Below are 17,590 nucleotides of genomic sequence, written 5' to 3' on the forward strand. Positions count from 1 at the left end.
ATCTAAAATTTCCTTTGTGGAATGATTTAAATTAGCTTTTAATTTATTTAACGTTAAATAACTATTTAGAACGTGTATTTTTCTTTTATACATATTAGTAATTTGTATTTTTCTAGTAATCTGTCCTTTTCATTTAAATTTTCAAACTTATTGGCATATCATTATTCATATAATACTTTTAACTTTTTGATGTATATAGGGTCTGCAGAGATGTCCTCTTTTTTATTTCTGTTGTTCATATTTTATACTCATTTTTCCAAGCTCAGTCTTTCTGTGGTGAGTTAGTATATTTGTATTTTTTTCTGCTATTATGTTTAATATAGCCTTCCTTTAACTTTCTTTAGACTGCATTTACTGTTTTCTAATATTTGAGATGGATACTTAGCTCATTAATTGCAGCTTTTAATATTTTTAATATTAATTTCTCAGAAAGCAGGCAATATCCCACAAGTTTTGATACATAGTATATTTAGTATCGTTTACGTAAATACATGTCCTAATTTCTCTTGTGACTTTTTGTGTTTGACCAATTGGTCATTTAGAATTGTATTCCATAATTTCAAAGCAGATGGAGGGTTTTTAAAAATAATTTTCTTCTTATTATTAATTCTGGTTTAGTTGAATTCTATATGAATTCTATTTTCTGAAATTTATTGCTTGCTTTATGGCTCAGAATATGGTCACTATTTGTAAATGTTGTGAGTGCACTTGAAGAGACTGTTTTCTGCATTTGTTGAGTGGTGGTTTATATATGTCCATTAAGATAAGTTTGTTAATAGTGTTGTTCAAAATTCTATACCTTCCTGGTTTTTTGACTGTTTGTTCTATCAAATACTGAGAAACGAATGTTAAAGTCTCCCAAGAAAGATTGTGATTTTGTTTATGTCTTCTTTGTTTCCATTAATTTTTGCAGTCTGTAATTTGAGGTTACGTTATTAGAAGTATGTAAATTTAGAATTATTTTTATTTTCCTAATGAACTAAACTTTTTGTCATTTCAAATTAACCTTTTTTATATAGAGAAATGCTTTTTGATTCAAAGTTATTTTCTCTAATATTAATACAGTTACACTAGCTTTCTCTTTGTTACTCTTTGCCAGGTATCTTTTTCATCCGTTCACATTGTTTTCTGATATCTGTAATGTTTTAGGTATATTTTTTATAAACATCATATTGTTGAGTTTTGTTTTATTCATTATGACAATCTTTATATTTTCATTAAACGCTTTTACTTAATTTGCTTTTCTTTTCTTTTTTTTTTTTTTGTGAGGAAGATTGGCCCTGAGCTAACATCTCCCAATCCTCCTCTTTTTGCTGAGGAAGACTGGCCCTTGGGCTAACATCCATGCCCATCTTCCTCCACTTTATATGGGATGCCGCCACAGCATGACTTGACAAGTGGCACGTTGGTGCGCGCCTGGGATCCAAACTGGCGAACCCCGGGCCGCCGTAGCGGAGCGCGCGCACTTAACTGCTTGCGCCACTGGGCCGGCCCCTTGATTTACTTTTGATGTTATTATGGATACATTTGAGTCTGAAGCTTCCATCTTTTATTTTTATTTGTTCTGCCTGATCTGTTTTCCTTTTTCCCTCCATTTTAGCCTTCTTTTAAATTAATTGAGAGTTTTGTTATTCTTTCTTCAGTTGGGTTGGAAGTTATACGTTCATTTACTCTTATATTAGTGGTTAGAGATTACAACATGCATCTTGGACCTATCAGTATTTAGTATGAACTGATTTTTGTCCTCTTCCTGGAAATGCAAGGACCCTTTTTTTTTAAACAGCTTTTTATTCCCTCCTAACTTACATCCTCTTGTAGTAGTGTGTTATAATTATATTTGTTTATAAATCCCCTAACACATCATAATTATTATTTAATACAGTTAACATGCATTTATGTTTACCCTCATAGTAACCATTTTTGTTGCTGTTCATTCTTTCCTGCATTTTAACCCTTTCATCAGTAGGGCCATTTTTGCTTCTTTTTGAAGAACACTGTTTAGTATTTTCTTAAGTTCTGGTCTACTAGTAACAAATATTCTCAATTTCCTTTTAAGATTTTATCTTCTTCGGTTTTTAGATTTTAGAGTCAAGTGCCTAGGTATAATCTCCCTTTTTTGTCCTATTTAAGGTTTTTGGATCTATGAATGGGTGCTTTTTTTTCAGATTTACTAAATTCTCAGCTATTATTTCTTCAAATATTGTTCCTGTATAATTCTTTCTCTCCTTTTCTTCTGGGGCTCTAATTGCGTATAAGTCGGTCCCTCTCTCTCTATCCTCTGTGTCTCTTACCCTCTTCTGTTATTTCCCACCCTTTAGTCTTGCCTTGCTTTATTATAAACAATTTTTCTGATCTGTCTTCTAGTTTACTAATTTTCTTTTCAGGTTTGCCAAATCTTCTGTTGAGCTTTTACTTGAGGTTTTTTCCAAGGTCTAGTTTTTTTTTTTCAAATCTGTTAGGTCACGTTTTGTAGTTTCTAGCTCTTCTAAAATGTCAGTCTTGGCTTTAGCTTCATAATCATAGCAAGCGTGGTAATTTAAAGTCCCTGTGAGCCTGTTCCTATTCTCGTTTTTGTTGGTTCTTGTTGCATGCTGCCTAATCTCCTCTTATGCCTAGTTATCTTTGAGTATGTGTCTGACATTGTACTTGGAAATTTGTGATTTATAAATAATTTGAGGCCTGGGATTATGGTCTTTTCCTTAAAAGGAGACTTTTGTTTTGTTCATTATCTGGGGGTTCTAGCAATCTGGAATCACCTTAACTCAATTTTAGGGGTTGAGATTTTTCTGGGCCACCCAGTTGACTCTAGCAGTTTGCACAAAAGCTCATTCTTTGTTCCAGTTCACTCTTTGGGGTTCAGTTCTTCATGGACCCATAAAAAAGCATAGCTGTTTATCAGGCCTCTCTGTTGGTGAGTTCTGTGGTAGGCAGAATAATAGCCCCCCAAAGATTCCCATGTCTTAATCCCCTGAACCTGAGAACATGTTATGTTTCTTGGTAAAGAGAAATTAAGATTGCAAATGGAATTAAGGTGGTTAATCAGCTGCCCTTGACGTGGGAAGATGATCTGTTTATCCTTAATTATTGAGGTGGTGTCAATATAATCACAAGAGGCCTCGTAAGTGCAAGAAGGAGGCAGGAGAATGAGTGTCAGAGTGATGCAGTGGGAGAAAGATTTAATCCCCAGTTGCTGACTTTGAAAATGGAAGGGAGCCATGAGTGAAGGAATGTCAGTGACATCTAGAAGCTGGAAAGAGCAAGCAATAGATTCTCTCCTAGAGTCTCCAGAAGGAACACAGCTCTGCTCACACCTCGATTTTAGCTCAGTGAGACCCATCTCCAACTTCCGACTCTCAGAACTGTAAGATAACACATTTGTGTTGTTTTAAGCCACCAAGTTTGTGGTTACTTTTACAGCAGAAGTGGGAAACTGATTCAGGTCCTATACTCCAAGATTTGTCTCAGCAGCTCCACTCAATTTCTCAACCACCTCTTTCAGAAACTGTAGACTTTCCTGAGGGAAGGGAGGCCCCAGAGACCAGTCTTGACTCTCTGGATTTTGGTTTGATTATTCTTTACTTTCTTGTTAAATCTCGGATACCTTCAGGCTGGTGTTTTTAATATTTTGTCCAGTGTTTCTATTTGCCCTCAACTGGACATGTGGTCCAAATTGCCTGTCTTTAATGCTGGACAGTTTTTCTTCTCAATCCCGATGATTGAGCTAGTCTGGTTGTGCTTTAGAATTTCATGTTCCTGCTGCCATGTTAGTCTCTGAGTCATTTCCCAGATTAGTGCAAGAGCTTCTTATCTGACCTCTTCTGTCTATATCCTCCATCCTGATTTTCTTCTCACACCAGCAGTATGACTTTCTCCAACATGGTTACCATCGGGAGCTGGCCTCAGGTCCACTTCATTATAAATGAACCCGAGGCTCTAGTTCCCTTCTCCGCCACCTGGTGAGAGGAGAGCGCCTTTTCTCCAGCTGGGCTCTCTGCTCAGTGATCTCCGGAATGTGGCAGGTTCATACCCCGCAGCCCTGTCTTTGCTCATGCCATCACGCCCACCGGTAGTGATGGAAGAGGGACGAGAGGCCCATGACTGTGAAGCAGACAGGCTGACTTGTAACCGGGCAAGGCAGAGCAGCTCAGCAGCGTTGCTCTAGATGTGGCTTCTGCAGTGGCACCATGTTGGCTTAAGTACAGATTCTTCTGAGAAGGCTGTATTAAAGACAGCCCTCATTTAGGTTTTGAAGTTGGCTTTCTATAAAACAACTCTTATTCCTTACAGTCTGAATGCTTAGCCAGTCCTTGGATACTCTTAACACATTTGATAAAAGAGAAAATGAAGCTCTGCTGGCAGTCAGAGCCCACGAAGGCAGCACGAAGCATTTGTAGCCGAGAGGGAGAGAAAGGCTTTTGATTTTGAGAATTCAGTCTCAAACCCAGCACTCTGAGCCTTTGAATTTTGCCACCATCTAAACTAAAGCTGGGAGGCTTTCTAATGGTGAAACAGCAGGGAAGCAAGGCAACAAAGGATGAAAAGGCAGGGAGGGAAGGGAGGCCTGGCGCCTGCGTGTTCAAGGCAGATCGCAGGAGTGAAAGGCTGGCTTTCTACTTTCAAACATGAGAGGTGCGCTTGATCGCTAATGCTTGGACTTAGGGCAGGAATATTTGCCATTAGAAAAAGAAGGCAGCAACCCAGACACCCCTTGATCACTTTCCCCTATGAGCTGTCAAAGGCATTGAGCTTCTGGAAGCGTCCTGTACGGCCCGCTGAGGCCCTGACGCCTCTCCCATGGTCCTTGTCAGCTTTGTTTCCCTGGAGATAATGACGGCACAAAAACTATTGAGAGCTGTATTACGTGCAGTCCAGTGCTTTGTCATGGGCTGCTGTGCCAACCTACTTATGCACTGACGTATTTAGGACACATTGAATAATATAGTCACAACTATTGCAATGGTAGATGAAATAGTTACTTAAATGTGTTTTGTGATTATTTCTATTCTATTTCTATTTCTGTTGGGGCATAAGCTCCCAGTAACACTGAATCTATGAAACTCGTTGGAGAAAAGATTACTTTGATTTAAGGCTCCTCATAGGTTGACGTCTGCTGCCACCAGGACCAGAATGCGTACGGTTCCATTCAGGTTTTTATGTATTAATAAATACTGATTGAGCACAGTGTGCCAGGCGACACTGTGGTAGACAAGAGAGTTTCTTTCCCATTTCAGATTAACTAATTGAAAATATTGGTTTGGCAATACAGTCTTTGCAGTAAATAAGTAAATTCATTCATTCATTCGCCCATTCGGTATTGGGCCATCTGCCTTCCTTTGAATTCCCACAGCACTGACAGGCATATAGTAAATACAAATTGGATTGAAATAGCAAAATGAGAGTTGGGGTAATTTTTTCATTAATTTGGGTTAAATGCTTTGCCTAAATTACTTCAGGTATTGTTCACCCTTTGTCAGTAAATATACAGCTAGATTAGAGGCTCTGAAGAAATCGTTTTATGTTGCTACTAAGTGAAAAAAAACTTGTAAAAGAAAGACTGTGCTTTCTGGAACATAGAGAAGCCCTACCAGTCCCCCTTGGCAGTTCCCTGTTCCCCGGTGGTGGGTGAGGGGGCGCCTGGCAGGCAGGGGCTCTAGGCCCCCAGGGGCACAGCAGGGAGCACTGAGATGTTTTGGAAACTTGTGGTATATGAGATCCTTGTGGAATAATCATTGGTCACCCCTGGGCCGTGTGTGCACCAGCCTCTGTGCTGGTCTCAAGGGAACAGAGCTCCTGTTCTCAGGGGACTTGAGGTCTAGTGAAGGAGCAATGGAGCCGGCTCCAGCCAGGCACGTGTATGTAGGGGCTGTGCAAGCTCAGAGGGTGGGGCGCCGTCACATCCTGAAATGCAGGGGGCATTTCGGGTAGAGTCGAGTAGGAGGGCAAAGGAAGCTGTGCAGAAAGGTTTGGGCCTCTCCAGGATACCTCAAGTGGCAGGAACAGGTGCTGGGAGGGGTGGCAGCTAACAAAGTCAGCTCAGGGCTCCCTGGGCAGAGCCTGGCCGCTGCGTTGGGGTGCAGATTTCATCCTGTAGGGCAGCAGCTGATGTAGGGCAATCAGCCTTTGAAGGCCAATGTGGGGCAGTGACCTTGAGGCTGGGGGTGGAATGGAAACCCTGAGTCCCTGTGACCAGGAGCATCATGACAAGTGACACAAAGGTATTTTCAGGACAGGGTCCCAGATACAGAGAACACAAGGAGCATATGTTTTCCGTGTCGTGTCGCTGGTGCAGGAAGTGGTATTGCTGGGCTCTGTGCATTCTCTCATCAGGCTCTTCTGTGACCATGTCGTCTAAAGACCAAGACAGAGGGCCTTGTTCTGAAATCTCCAGGTGGAGAGCTAGGCAGGGTCCCTGCTGGAAGCACTTGCATATCCTATCGGTGAAGCAATGTAAACTCATTTATTTCACTTCTTTTATGATAAAAAAAATGGTGTCTGTTTTGATGGACTGTAAATTCCTTTCAGACATCACTGCTTCTGTTTTAGGATGGAGGAAGTCCACTTTTGCTTTCATTGAATACTTATTAGTAAATCATTTAATGCAAATGTGAAATACAAGATTGGTAACAGAATCTTCCAGATGAATCAAGCATTCATTCAGCGAGTGGTCTGGGCACCGTTGAATTAGACACCATACCTCCCCGATGTGGTTGAACAGGGGGACACAGCACCTGCACAGATACCTGTTCTACCTAGAGGGGATGCCGAGCATCAGAAAGAGGTGGGCACTGGGAATCTGTGGAGGGAATGAGGGAGGGACCACCTGCTGGGGTCACTCAGCTCACAGGGCTCTCGGCTGCTGCAGTTTCTAGCAGAAATGCGAGTTGAAGGACAGGACTGAGGCCTCTACTCTGCGTCACCGCCCTGCCTCTTCCTTTCCATCTAATAAGGTCAAACCACTTTGTTCAAAGAAGCTTGAGAAGTCTTTGGCGTATAGCAGAAGAAACTACCAGCATTTTATTGCCAGTAAGGTGCTTGTTTGGACATGCATTCTCTGCAGTGAGTGATGTCATCAGCTTGGTGTCATCAGCTGCACTTGGCCCCGGATGCTCGGCTTGCGGTGGCCACACTGCAGAGGGCTGGCAGCTTCGGCTTCAGGGCCCGCACGAGTGAGAACACTGTCCTAGGTAATGCTGCTTCTTTCTGCAGCTCCTCTCCATACTGAGGCCATCACAAGCGCTGGGGTGAATTAGAATCACCTCTGCATTGCATGGAATTGTAGATTCATAGGGCTCCAGAGACCTCGGGGATCCAAGTCCAAAGCCCTCTCTTCACTTGCAAAAGTCTCATACTTGGTAATCAGAACAACTTGAACTAAATCCAAGGGCTCCTGATTTTTTACTCCATTTTTGGGTGAAGTCTCTAACTCACATCTACGGATATTGCTAAAGATGGGAAGGGGTATCGACCGTCAGACTAGGGTACATTTACTTGTTTTGGAAGACATTAAACTTTGACACCTTTAAGTTTCTTTGGAAATTTGTGTAGAATCGATTATACACTTTCTGGCTTATTAAACGTAGTGTCATCTTTTCCTCTTAATACAAGATAGGCTTAGTCAGTGTCCGTGGCTGAGCTGATTGTCTGAGAGGCCAAGGAACTTCCATGAGTCACTCCAAGGCCTCTTGACTTTGGGCATGACCTTGGACATGGTCCTTAATCACCTTAAGTTAAAGGTAGTATGAAAAACAACCTCTTAGTAGTGTCGTAAGTGATAGTAAGCAGCACTTAGCATAAAGCCTGGCATTTAGCAAGCTGTCACAGAATTGTACCTGTAATTGATGACGTTGATGATGGTAATGATGGTGATGCAGATGATGCAGATGAAGCAGTACGGTGGCGCCCTCAAGAATGACTTAGGTTTGAGGTTTTCCATATTTGTACTGACATTCCTGGATTTCTGAGCTATATGTTCTACTTGATGATTAATTCGTTTCTTTATAGTCACTTCTCAATGTTTGTTTATATGTGCCTTCTTAAACTTTTTTTTTATTGTGGTAAAATATACATAACACAAAGTTTACCATTTTAACCATTTTTAAGTGTACTGTTCTGTGGCATTAATTTTATTCAGATTGTTATGCAACCATCACCACCGTCTATCTGCAGAACTTTTTCATCTTCCCTAACTGTATGTCTGCTTTTTTAAAAAAGTACAGTCAGTGTACTCCAAAGGGAAGGGTGAACTGGGGCCTCTAACTCTGTGCATGCTCCAGGGGGAGGGTTAACAAAAACTTAGCTGACAGATGACTAAGGCATGACCTTGAAGCCAGTTTGGATTGAAGCAGATGGGTAGATAAGTAGATAGAGGGATAAATAAATATATTTCTTAAATGGGGGTATTATTGTATTGCCAGTTAAGTTAGAAACAATCAATGTTAAGTAGAATTTTCTTATCCAAAAGGTGTGCTCCGGAAGTGAAACCGTTTTAAGGGGAGAAACTCAAAGATGGTCTCTGTATTAGTCTGTTAGGGCTGCCGTAACAAAATACGACAGACTGAGTGGCTTCAACAACAGAAATGTATTTTCTCGCGGTGCTGAGGGCTGGGAGTCCAAGAGCACAGTGTCCACAGGGTTGGTTTCTTCTGAGGCCTCTCTCCTTGGCTTGTAGATGGCCATCTTCTCCCTTTTTCTTTTCATGATCATCCCTCTGTGCATGTCTGTGTCCAAATCTCCTCTTATAAGGACACCAGTCTGATTGTATTAGGGCTCACACTAATGACCTCATTTTACCTTAATTATCTCTTTAAAGACCGTAAGTCCAAAGATGGTCACATTATGAAGTATTCGGGGTTAGGACTTCAACATGTGAATTCCAGGGGTGGGGGTGGGGAACACAGTTCAACTCATAACAATCTCTAAAGATCTCTCCAGTTGTAAAAATCCTCAAAATCCTCCCCAATTCCAAATGAAGCAGATGAAGCCAGGCATCCATTGCCATGGGCATGCACATTCCCCAAGGCACATGATCATTGGTAGAATGTAATGAATGCAGCTCTGGAGTCCCAGAGACAGAATGTCCTACCGTTCTGAGCCATGCACAGTACATTTTTCTTAGAGAGAAAGAATAATAAACAGAGACAGAGTATTTTAAGTCTACCCTCCTTGTCTGCCAAGAATAATCCTGGCGTGTTCTGGAACTCACTCCCTTCATGGCCATCCTAGATGCTGTATCTGCAGATGTCTTCCCTGGAAAAAGCAACCAACGGGCTTTAAGATAATCGACATGGCTTTAAATACACACAGGGCTCCGGAAACATAGCCTCAATCTGGAAATAGAACTAGAGGCCATTCCAGTCCAACGAGAGGGGCTGATGGCTAATTAAACTTCAAGAAGAGCTTTTTTAAATGACATTTTAATTTTAGCTATTGAATTGAGCTACTATCATATAGTGAGTCCTCTTTTTAACATACAGGATGCACTGGAAACAGTCAGAACTGCCTTTGCAGTGGTTACCTTTATGGCAGTGTTCTGTGCCGGGGACTGCATTGTTGTGATGGAGTAATAGTTACCTGGGGTGGGGTCAACAATGTTTCTGCCATTTCTGTGGTTTTTTAACCACTTGCACTTTTTGTGTGATGATATGCTTGTGTGAGCAAAGACAGTTTAATTTTTTACCACGTTGTGACACTTTATAGAGAAAGGAGAATGACCAGCCTAATCAGAGAGAGCTGATTTTTAAAAAATCCATGAATTGTAGTTCGTTATTTATACTAAAAGCTTCTTTTCTGTATTTCCTTCCTTTCTCCCTCCTCCCTCTCCTTCCCTCTCTCTACTCCTGATCACTTCATATGGTCTATGGCACTGTTACATCCATCAATGGCAAAATTCTAAATGAAATACCTTCTTTGGGGTGAGCTACCATTTTTTCATCAAAGAGAATAATAAAGAAATTATTGCCTTACACGTTGGTTATTTAAATGTTTTTCTTCAAATATCTGAAAAATTTTTAGTGCTCATTGAGGAAATGATATTTTATTATAATTTTCTATTTTCCAGATGGAATTTACTTCTCTAAATCTGTATAGAAAACTAGAAGATGCAAGTCTATCTCAAGAAACTCATTCATCCCTTTCCATCATTAGTGGCTTCCTTTGCTATTATCTCATATTCTCTTATTTTGCGTTAGAGCTATAATCCGTTCAGTTCACTCACTCACTATTCTCTTAATTGCTCTTCGATGTACAGTGATTAGTTATCATTCATTGTAAAAATGAAGGAGCATGGGCTAAGTACCATGGGCGTTGGCATTCTGCAGAGGTTACTAGGCGGAGTCCTCCTTCCATAACATTTCTCTGCCATGGATGCCAGATAGAAAACCAGTGCCTTTTAGAACAGAACAGTCTGAGCCCAGATTTCTCTAATGTCTACGTGCTATTATTTTAGGTCTCCGAATTCAATCCTTTGACGTTCACGAGTGTAATCGAGTGTGAGAAGCCCAACAACGACCTGACTAGGTTTCGTGGCTGCATGTGAGTATCGTACATCCGCCTGAGCTTGTCCTTCTGTGTGACAAACTGTATATGTAAATATGCCTCGATATACACTCTATATACACTCACACACCAGTTCTAAAGTACGCATTTGTATTCTTTGCCACATTGTGCAGCCTTTGAGGATGTTGCCCTGCACCTGAGCCTTCTTGGTTGCTTATGGGACTAGTTGGTAAGATCCTGTCAGTGGTAGAACTCATCAGAGCCACCTGTGATGAGGAGCAACTGCCTTTCCTTCCTCTCTTGGTCCCTGGGAAGGTGAGGGAGTGACAAGGGAAGGGTGGCTGACTACATGTGGCCCCATTAATGGAAGCGCAGGGGCCAGACACGAGGAGCCTGGGTGGAGTTCATTCATTCATTCCTTTATGCACTTAGCCATTGAACAGATGTTTGTTGAGCACCTACAAAGTACTGAGCCCTGTTCAAGGCCCTGGGGATCATAGCGTGAACTGAATTGACAAAATCCCTGCCTCCTTGTTCATTTCATTTAGTTACAGGAAAGGGGAGTCAATAAGCAAAACAATAAGTACAATACATAGTGTGTCAAATAGTCCAGCCCCTTGCTCCAAAACAGAAAGACAAAAAAGATGGCTAAACGACACAGGGTTGGCCATGTGTTGGTCCTTACTAAAGCTGGGCTGTGGGTATATGAGAGATAATTATACTAGTCTCTCTACTTTCATGTACGTTTGGAAATTTCACTAATAATAATAATAATGTGTATGTGTGTGTGTAGTCAGTTGGTGTGGGGAAAAATGAAATGGGAGGGCATAGGGAGAATGAGGATGGAGTTGTACATCAGGGCCGTCGGAGGTGGCCTCACAGAGAACCAATGAAGTGTGTGAGCCAGAACCTAAAGGCACAGCTTTGACCTGCCCTGATACGCTGCTTGACCTTTTGTGCATCAGTCAGTTCTCGCGGGCTTAGATTTCTTGTCTGGAAAATTCAGGGCCTTCCCCCGGCTGGCTGTCCTACTCAAGGTGCAAGCTGACTAGTCTGCTGCTTAGTGGTCCAGCTGCAGAGTGGCCCCCCAGAGACACACACACACACACACACGCACACACACACACACACACCCGCTTTCTACTTCTGAAAGTGGGCTCCACTTCCCAGGGCTTTTGGTGTAAGTTCGAATCTTTGGATTTACGGACACCTCCAGCATTGTTGCTTGTGCCCAGCACACAGCAGGCTCTCGGTCATGCTGTGGGCTGAATCAATGAATGAAAAGTGTTAACAGTAAAGGGTGAAATTTGTCTGCTGCTGAGTGATGGCCCAGTCGTGCTGGAATTGCCCTGATTCTTGCCTGAGGATCACAACTTGGAAAATGTCAGATCACCCCTTAAAGGAACCAATTAGAGGAGGGCGAAATGCCTAAGGAAATGTTAAAATGTAACATTTACAGTTTGGGGGAGAATACTCAACTACCCACACGTAACTGGTCTGCCATGGACTTTCTGCCTCTATGGTCCCTAGGCCATCTTCTCCAGGCCCCCTTGACCCAGTGTCCCCAGGACTTCACACACATGACACCATTCTCAGAACCACCATGAATCTCAACAGAGCAGGTGCTGAGTTTCCAAAGACCCTGAAATAGTTATTGTGAAGGGGGTGATGTCAACCTCTAGGGAGAATGTTCTGTGGACATTGTTGCTTGTGGGCTAATTTTTGGGGGCCAACACTACCGAAGAAAAGGGGTAGACGTCCTTCTCCAAGACTATACTCCTCGCTTGTTGTCAGTCTCCTCCTCGTTTGTGGGGTCCCCTTGGAGCCCTGGAAGGTGCAGCGCTCCTGTGCTCTGACGACTGCTCACCCCTCGCCACCTGCACTAGAGCTGGGTTAACACTGAAGGGGATTCTACCCTAAGTCAGCAGCTCTGGGTCCCGCCCTCAGGGAACTACCTTTGTGCTAGGAGATTCAACAGTCCAGCTCAATGCTGAGGCTGGCGGACTCTGGAGCCCACACTGTCCAGCTAGATAACCTCAGGTAAACTACTTAACTTGACTCATCCCTGTGATGGGTAGAATCACAGGAACCCCTCGTGTCATCAGTGCAAAGTTTAGTCGATTGAGTCCACAGAAAGCTTTCAGAAGGGTGGATGCTTAATAAATATTGGCCATGTTATGGTTGCTGCTGCTATTGTTAATATTACTGTTACAGATAATACTGTAGAACAGGGAGAGAGAAGCGTCAGGAGAGAGGTAGGTGATTGAATGTGCCCAAGGAGGGAGATCTAGTTGAAGAGATGGCTAGGAGGATGGTTTGTCTTCAGTGTATGTATCAGAGGAGCTATAGGAGGAAAAAAGATAGGGTTTTGAGGTTTCCTGAATTTGAGGAACTGGCAGATGCATCAGGTGGAGTGGTCCAGCTGACAGAAAAAAAAATGTGGGTCAGGAAATCAGGGGAGTAGGAGCTGGAGGTAGAGATTTGAGACCCCTCTGCATAGAGGTCATGTTTGAAATCAGGGATGAGACCAGGCCAAGGTGGGACAGAGGGTCAGGAAAGGGAGGGAAGGAATGAAGACACAGTAGTCCAGTGATTAGAAGCAGGCAGTCTTGATGTGACAGGGATGCAGTTCCAAGGGCGAGCCCAGCGGTGGAGGCACAGCAGGGAGGTTTAGGAAAGAGGTCTGCAGAAGTTCACAGGGAGCCTAGGAAGAGGGAGGGCCACGCTGTCAGGGTAGCCTGAAAGGCCAGAGTCCACGTTGCAGGAGATGGCAGAGGAATTATATTGCTTAACTACTCTTTCCAGAAATGTGGCTTAAAAAGGAGGGACACGGCCAGAAATGAAAGGCTCGAAAAAAGAGCAGGGACTTTTGTTAGGAAGAGAGACGATACAGAAGGCCAGGCTGGTGGAGCTCTCGGGGGCATGCGAGGGGGCGTGGCGACTTCCGTGCGTGGGGAGGTAGTGACCAATGAGGGGCAGTGTCCTGTGGCTCCTCACTCAGCCCCGGTGCCCACGTCACACCCCACGCCCCGCCCTCAGCTGGCTCAGCACCCCTGCCACCTCCTTCTTCAGAAGGCGGCCCTGCAGATAGACACTGTGGCCAGCCAGGCCGACTTGGGCAAGCGTTCCCGGCACGAGTGTCCTCCTTGGCATGTCTCCCGAGAAAGAAATGTAAAGAAGGCAACTGTCCCCTGCATGAAATCTTTTCTTGCTCTGCTCTCCAATCTTGCTGGGCTTTCTCCTTACTTTTCCCAACAAATTGGCTGCTCTGAGTCTCGCCTCTGAGCCCAGGCTCAAGTCCAGGCCATCTGCATGCCTAGACCCCCATGTCATTGTGACTTGCCACCTCTACCAGGCAGGGAATTTGGATTTGCTATAGGAGTGTCAGGGTGTTAAAACTTCCTCCTTCAGTGACTCCAGGGTGCAACCAGAGTGAGCAGCCCTCTGCCCGCAGAAAGTTGGGCTCAAGTGCTGCAGGAAGAGTGCAGAGGAGAGGGGAGTGGCCTGGCCACTCCCCTGAATCCTGTGGGGAGAGAGAAGGGAGGCTTCAGCCCCATTCTGGTCAGGGCTGGGGCTAACCTGGACAGCAGACCTGTAGTTCAGACCGGGGAGCTGAGCAGCAGCCGAGCCAGTTCCCTGATTGCTGGTTTGCTTGCTCTTGTTATCTGCCCAGGGCGGTCTCCTTTCAGCCTTGACACAGCTGCTGCCCTGTCACCTCAGTCATGCCAGGGAGCCCTGGACTGTAGGCCAAGCTCGGCTGACAGGCGTGCCAATTGGTTTCACTCTTATTTGGACCAGCCAGTCCGAACTTCAAACCTTGGTCATTTGCACTTGGAGAACTAAGCTTGGGTTTGTAGCAAGAAGACCCAAGTCTGAATTCCAGCTCTCCTCCTTCCCCGTGGAAGGTGGCCTGAGGAAAGTCATCCTGCATTTCTGAGCCCAGGCTTCCTCCTAATTCTAGAAACAACAATGGCTGACCTGAGAACAGAGTGAAGGAATATATGTGAAGCGCATCATGAATTTGAATGCTTTCTGCAGGAGAATGGGTGTTAGCTGTAGTGTATGAGTGCATTGGTATGAAATGTCCCGAATAGGAGTATCTTCAGAGACAGGAGTGGATTAGTGGTTGCCAGAAGATGGAGGTGGGGTGGGAATGCGGAGTGACTGCCAGTGGGTACCCAGTTTCTTTCTGGTGACGAAAATGTTCTCAAATTAGCTGTTAGTGAGAGCTGCACAACTCTGTAAATATAAAAAAAAATTCACTCAACTGTATACTTTAAGTAGGTGAATTTTGTGGTATATGAAACATAACTCAAGCTGTTAGAAAAAAGTGTCAAGAGCTTCATTATTCAGGTGCAGTTTAATGCTCGTTCTTTAATACAGTCCCTGTAGCTAAGCGCTAGTGAAATCCTCCGAGTTAGGAGCTGGAAGGAACAGCACTCTACCCTTTCAGCTGCCCTCAGCCCCTGGCCCACCGCAGCCCAGAGTGGCCCGCTCACCCAGCAGCTCAGGGCTCCCTGCTTGGCTATGCTCAGCGACCTTCATGGCACACCGTGGGTGGCCTTTGAAGCCAGCAGTCAATCAAACATTTCCACTTACCCCTAAAGAATATAGCAAAGAAGTTGGTTGATTTAGTCTCTGATGCAAAATTCCATTCCACACTTAAAGTTATGTCCCATTTCTTACCCCAAAGTCCTCCACAAAGCAGGTTCTGAGCTCCCCTGAGTGCCACAGAGCCTAATGCCACCACACAGGGCTGGCATGAGCACCGGCTGCCATCTAGAGCCCAGGGCTTGCTTGTTGGGGCTGCCTCTCTGCCCCAGGAGATGACATGCTCCAAGACCATTGTCACCCCACCCCGCAGGAGACAGCATCAGGGCCATTACTAACAGCAGAGCCTTCATGTCCCGCATCCCTCCTGCCCAGCATCTGGATGGAGCTTTGTGTGGGCTTAAGTCTCACATATCCTCACTACCAATGACCAGGCATTAAGATGAACTGTAGCCTCATCAACTAGACTCTTTAAAATTGGAATATTTTCATTTTACCTTGGTACCTTTAACTAACATATTTACGTCTCAAAAAAATCCAACATCGGCACAAAACACAAGGTTGGGTCATTTCTGTACTTGCGTAGATAAGCTAAAACCTAATAATTTTAAACAACTATAATTTTAAAGAAAGTTCTGCCCAGAGTTCTGCAGTGGAAGGAATTATCTATCGTTCCTTCCTCCCTGCCTGTGTCGGTTAGGGTCCCCTTAGGATTGGGCACTCAGATTTGCATAAGTAGAGAGGTCTATTTGCTAAAGGTCTCTTTCTACAGGAGTGAGTGGGGCTTAGGGGAACTACAAAGGTTAGTAGCAGCTGAGTTGTCACCACTATGAGGCCTGATGGTCCCAGGGGAGAAGTGGCCACCAGGGACTCATGCCAAGGGCCCCATCTGGGGAGGCTCACAGCACAGGCAGCCCAGTGCTGTCTCTCCAGAGAGAGCTAGGGAATAAGCCCCCATCCTCTTTCACCTCTGTCCACTCCTCCAGTGTCCTTCTGACATCCCCAGTGGATGGACCCACCCTGAAGCCAAGGGCAAGGCAGTCTTCATCATTTCCTGGGCACTGAGGTAGGCATCAGAGGCACAAAATGGCATAATGTATGAGGAGCCCATATTTAGAAGTAGAGACGAAGAAGCACAGAAGAATACTGCAGTCTCCTGGCTGCAGGGCTGGGGCCACTTAGCAAAGAGTATCTTCCTCAAGGCTGTAAAATGTGAGCCCAAGCTAGCAGGCCCAGTTCCATCAGGCAGAGAGGCTGGCATGAGAATGAGGGCAGTGATGCACAGAGAGCAAGAAGGAGGTGGGTTAAAGAAATAGCCATCAAGGAGGGTGGAACTGAGGACTGATGTTTGAGTGGATGAAAAATGAGGGAGGAAGGGTCAAAAGGGACATCCAAGGATGCTGGTCCAGGTGACCAGTTGACAGTGGAGCCACTACTTGGACTGGAGCAGAGAGGAGGTCCCAGGTCTCTGGGTGCTGAAGGCGGTGTGACCTGGGGAAGGAGTCAGCTGCAGACTATTGTCCAAGGTCCCTGGACTTTTGAACCATGGCCTGTGGCCCTGGGGGAGACAGGGTTGCAGGATCTTGTCAGCACCTTCACGTACTGAGACTCAGACGTATGGGTACTGACATGTGGGATCCATCACTAATAGCAAGTGCTGTTAGGGAGACACATCTTCTGAGGAAGAACAGACAGGCAGGACGCTTGTTAGCTGAACTCTGCCATTTCCCAAGGAGCCTAAATGTGGCACTTGCCAGTGGACAGGACATGTCACCAGACAGCTATCTCATCACGTTTTACTTTTAGACAGTTTTGATTTAGAAATGATTGGTTTGATGAGTCAGGAGGCCTGGAGACTTGAACTAGAGGAGCTCTTCTAAGAGCTCAGATTAAACATTAAAGTGTGTATCAGTTTGCTGAGACTGACCACAGACTGGGCGGCTTAAACAGCAGGAATTTATTGTCTCCCGGTTTTGGAGGCTGAAGTCTGAGATCAAGTGTCAGCAGGACTGGTTTCTCCGGAGGCCTCTCTCCTTGGCTTGCAGACGGCCGTCTTCTTCCGTGTCTTCACATCGTCCTAATCTCTACGCTCGTCTGTGTCCGCGTCTGAATTTCTTCTTCTTATAAAGACACCATCGTATGGGATTAGGGCTCATTCATATAACCTTATTTTAACTTAATTACCTCTTTAAAGTCCTAACTCCAAATACAGTCACCTTCTGAGATACTAGGGATTAGGACTTCAACATACAAATGCTGGGGAGGACACACGTCAACCGATAAGAAAGAGGTAGACGCTGAGGGCAGCTTGATGGGTTCACGTTCTGATGTGCGTCTTTCTGGAATCAGGCCTCATGCCTGCTTGGCCCTGGGCCTGCTCTGCCCTCGGGAGGGACTTTCTTGCTCAGAATCCCAGGCAGCGCTTCAAGTGCCGAGCCTGCTGGGTGATGCTGTTTTTCTGCCTTCCTGCTGGAGCTTGGCCTCCCTTCCTACCGCTTCTGATGTCCTCTGGCTTCTGACACTGGGGCCTTCACTTAGGAGTGCG

General features: G+C 44.7%; 1 protein-coding gene across 1 annotated transcript in view; it reads left to right on the forward strand.

The window, feature by feature from the left end:
* Window positions 1–17,590, forward strand: part of ATP10A (ATPase phospholipid transporting 10A (putative)) — a 158,873-nt gene that overhangs the window by 93,721 nt on the left and 47,562 nt on the right. The window contains exon 3 of the mRNA XM_014781027.2: window positions 10,445–10,530. Coding sequence (XP_014636513.2) covers window positions 10,445–10,530 — 86 coding nt within the window. The remainder of the gene's footprint in view (window positions 1–10,444; window positions 10,531–17,590) is intronic.

Source organism: Ceratotherium simum, chromosome 3 (assembly GCF_057802395.1).
Source record: "Ceratotherium simum simum isolate JZ-2026a chromosome 3, ASM5780239v1, whole genome shotgun sequence".
Lineage (NCBI taxonomy): Eukaryota > Metazoa > Chordata > Mammalia > Perissodactyla > Rhinocerotidae > Ceratotherium > Ceratotherium simum.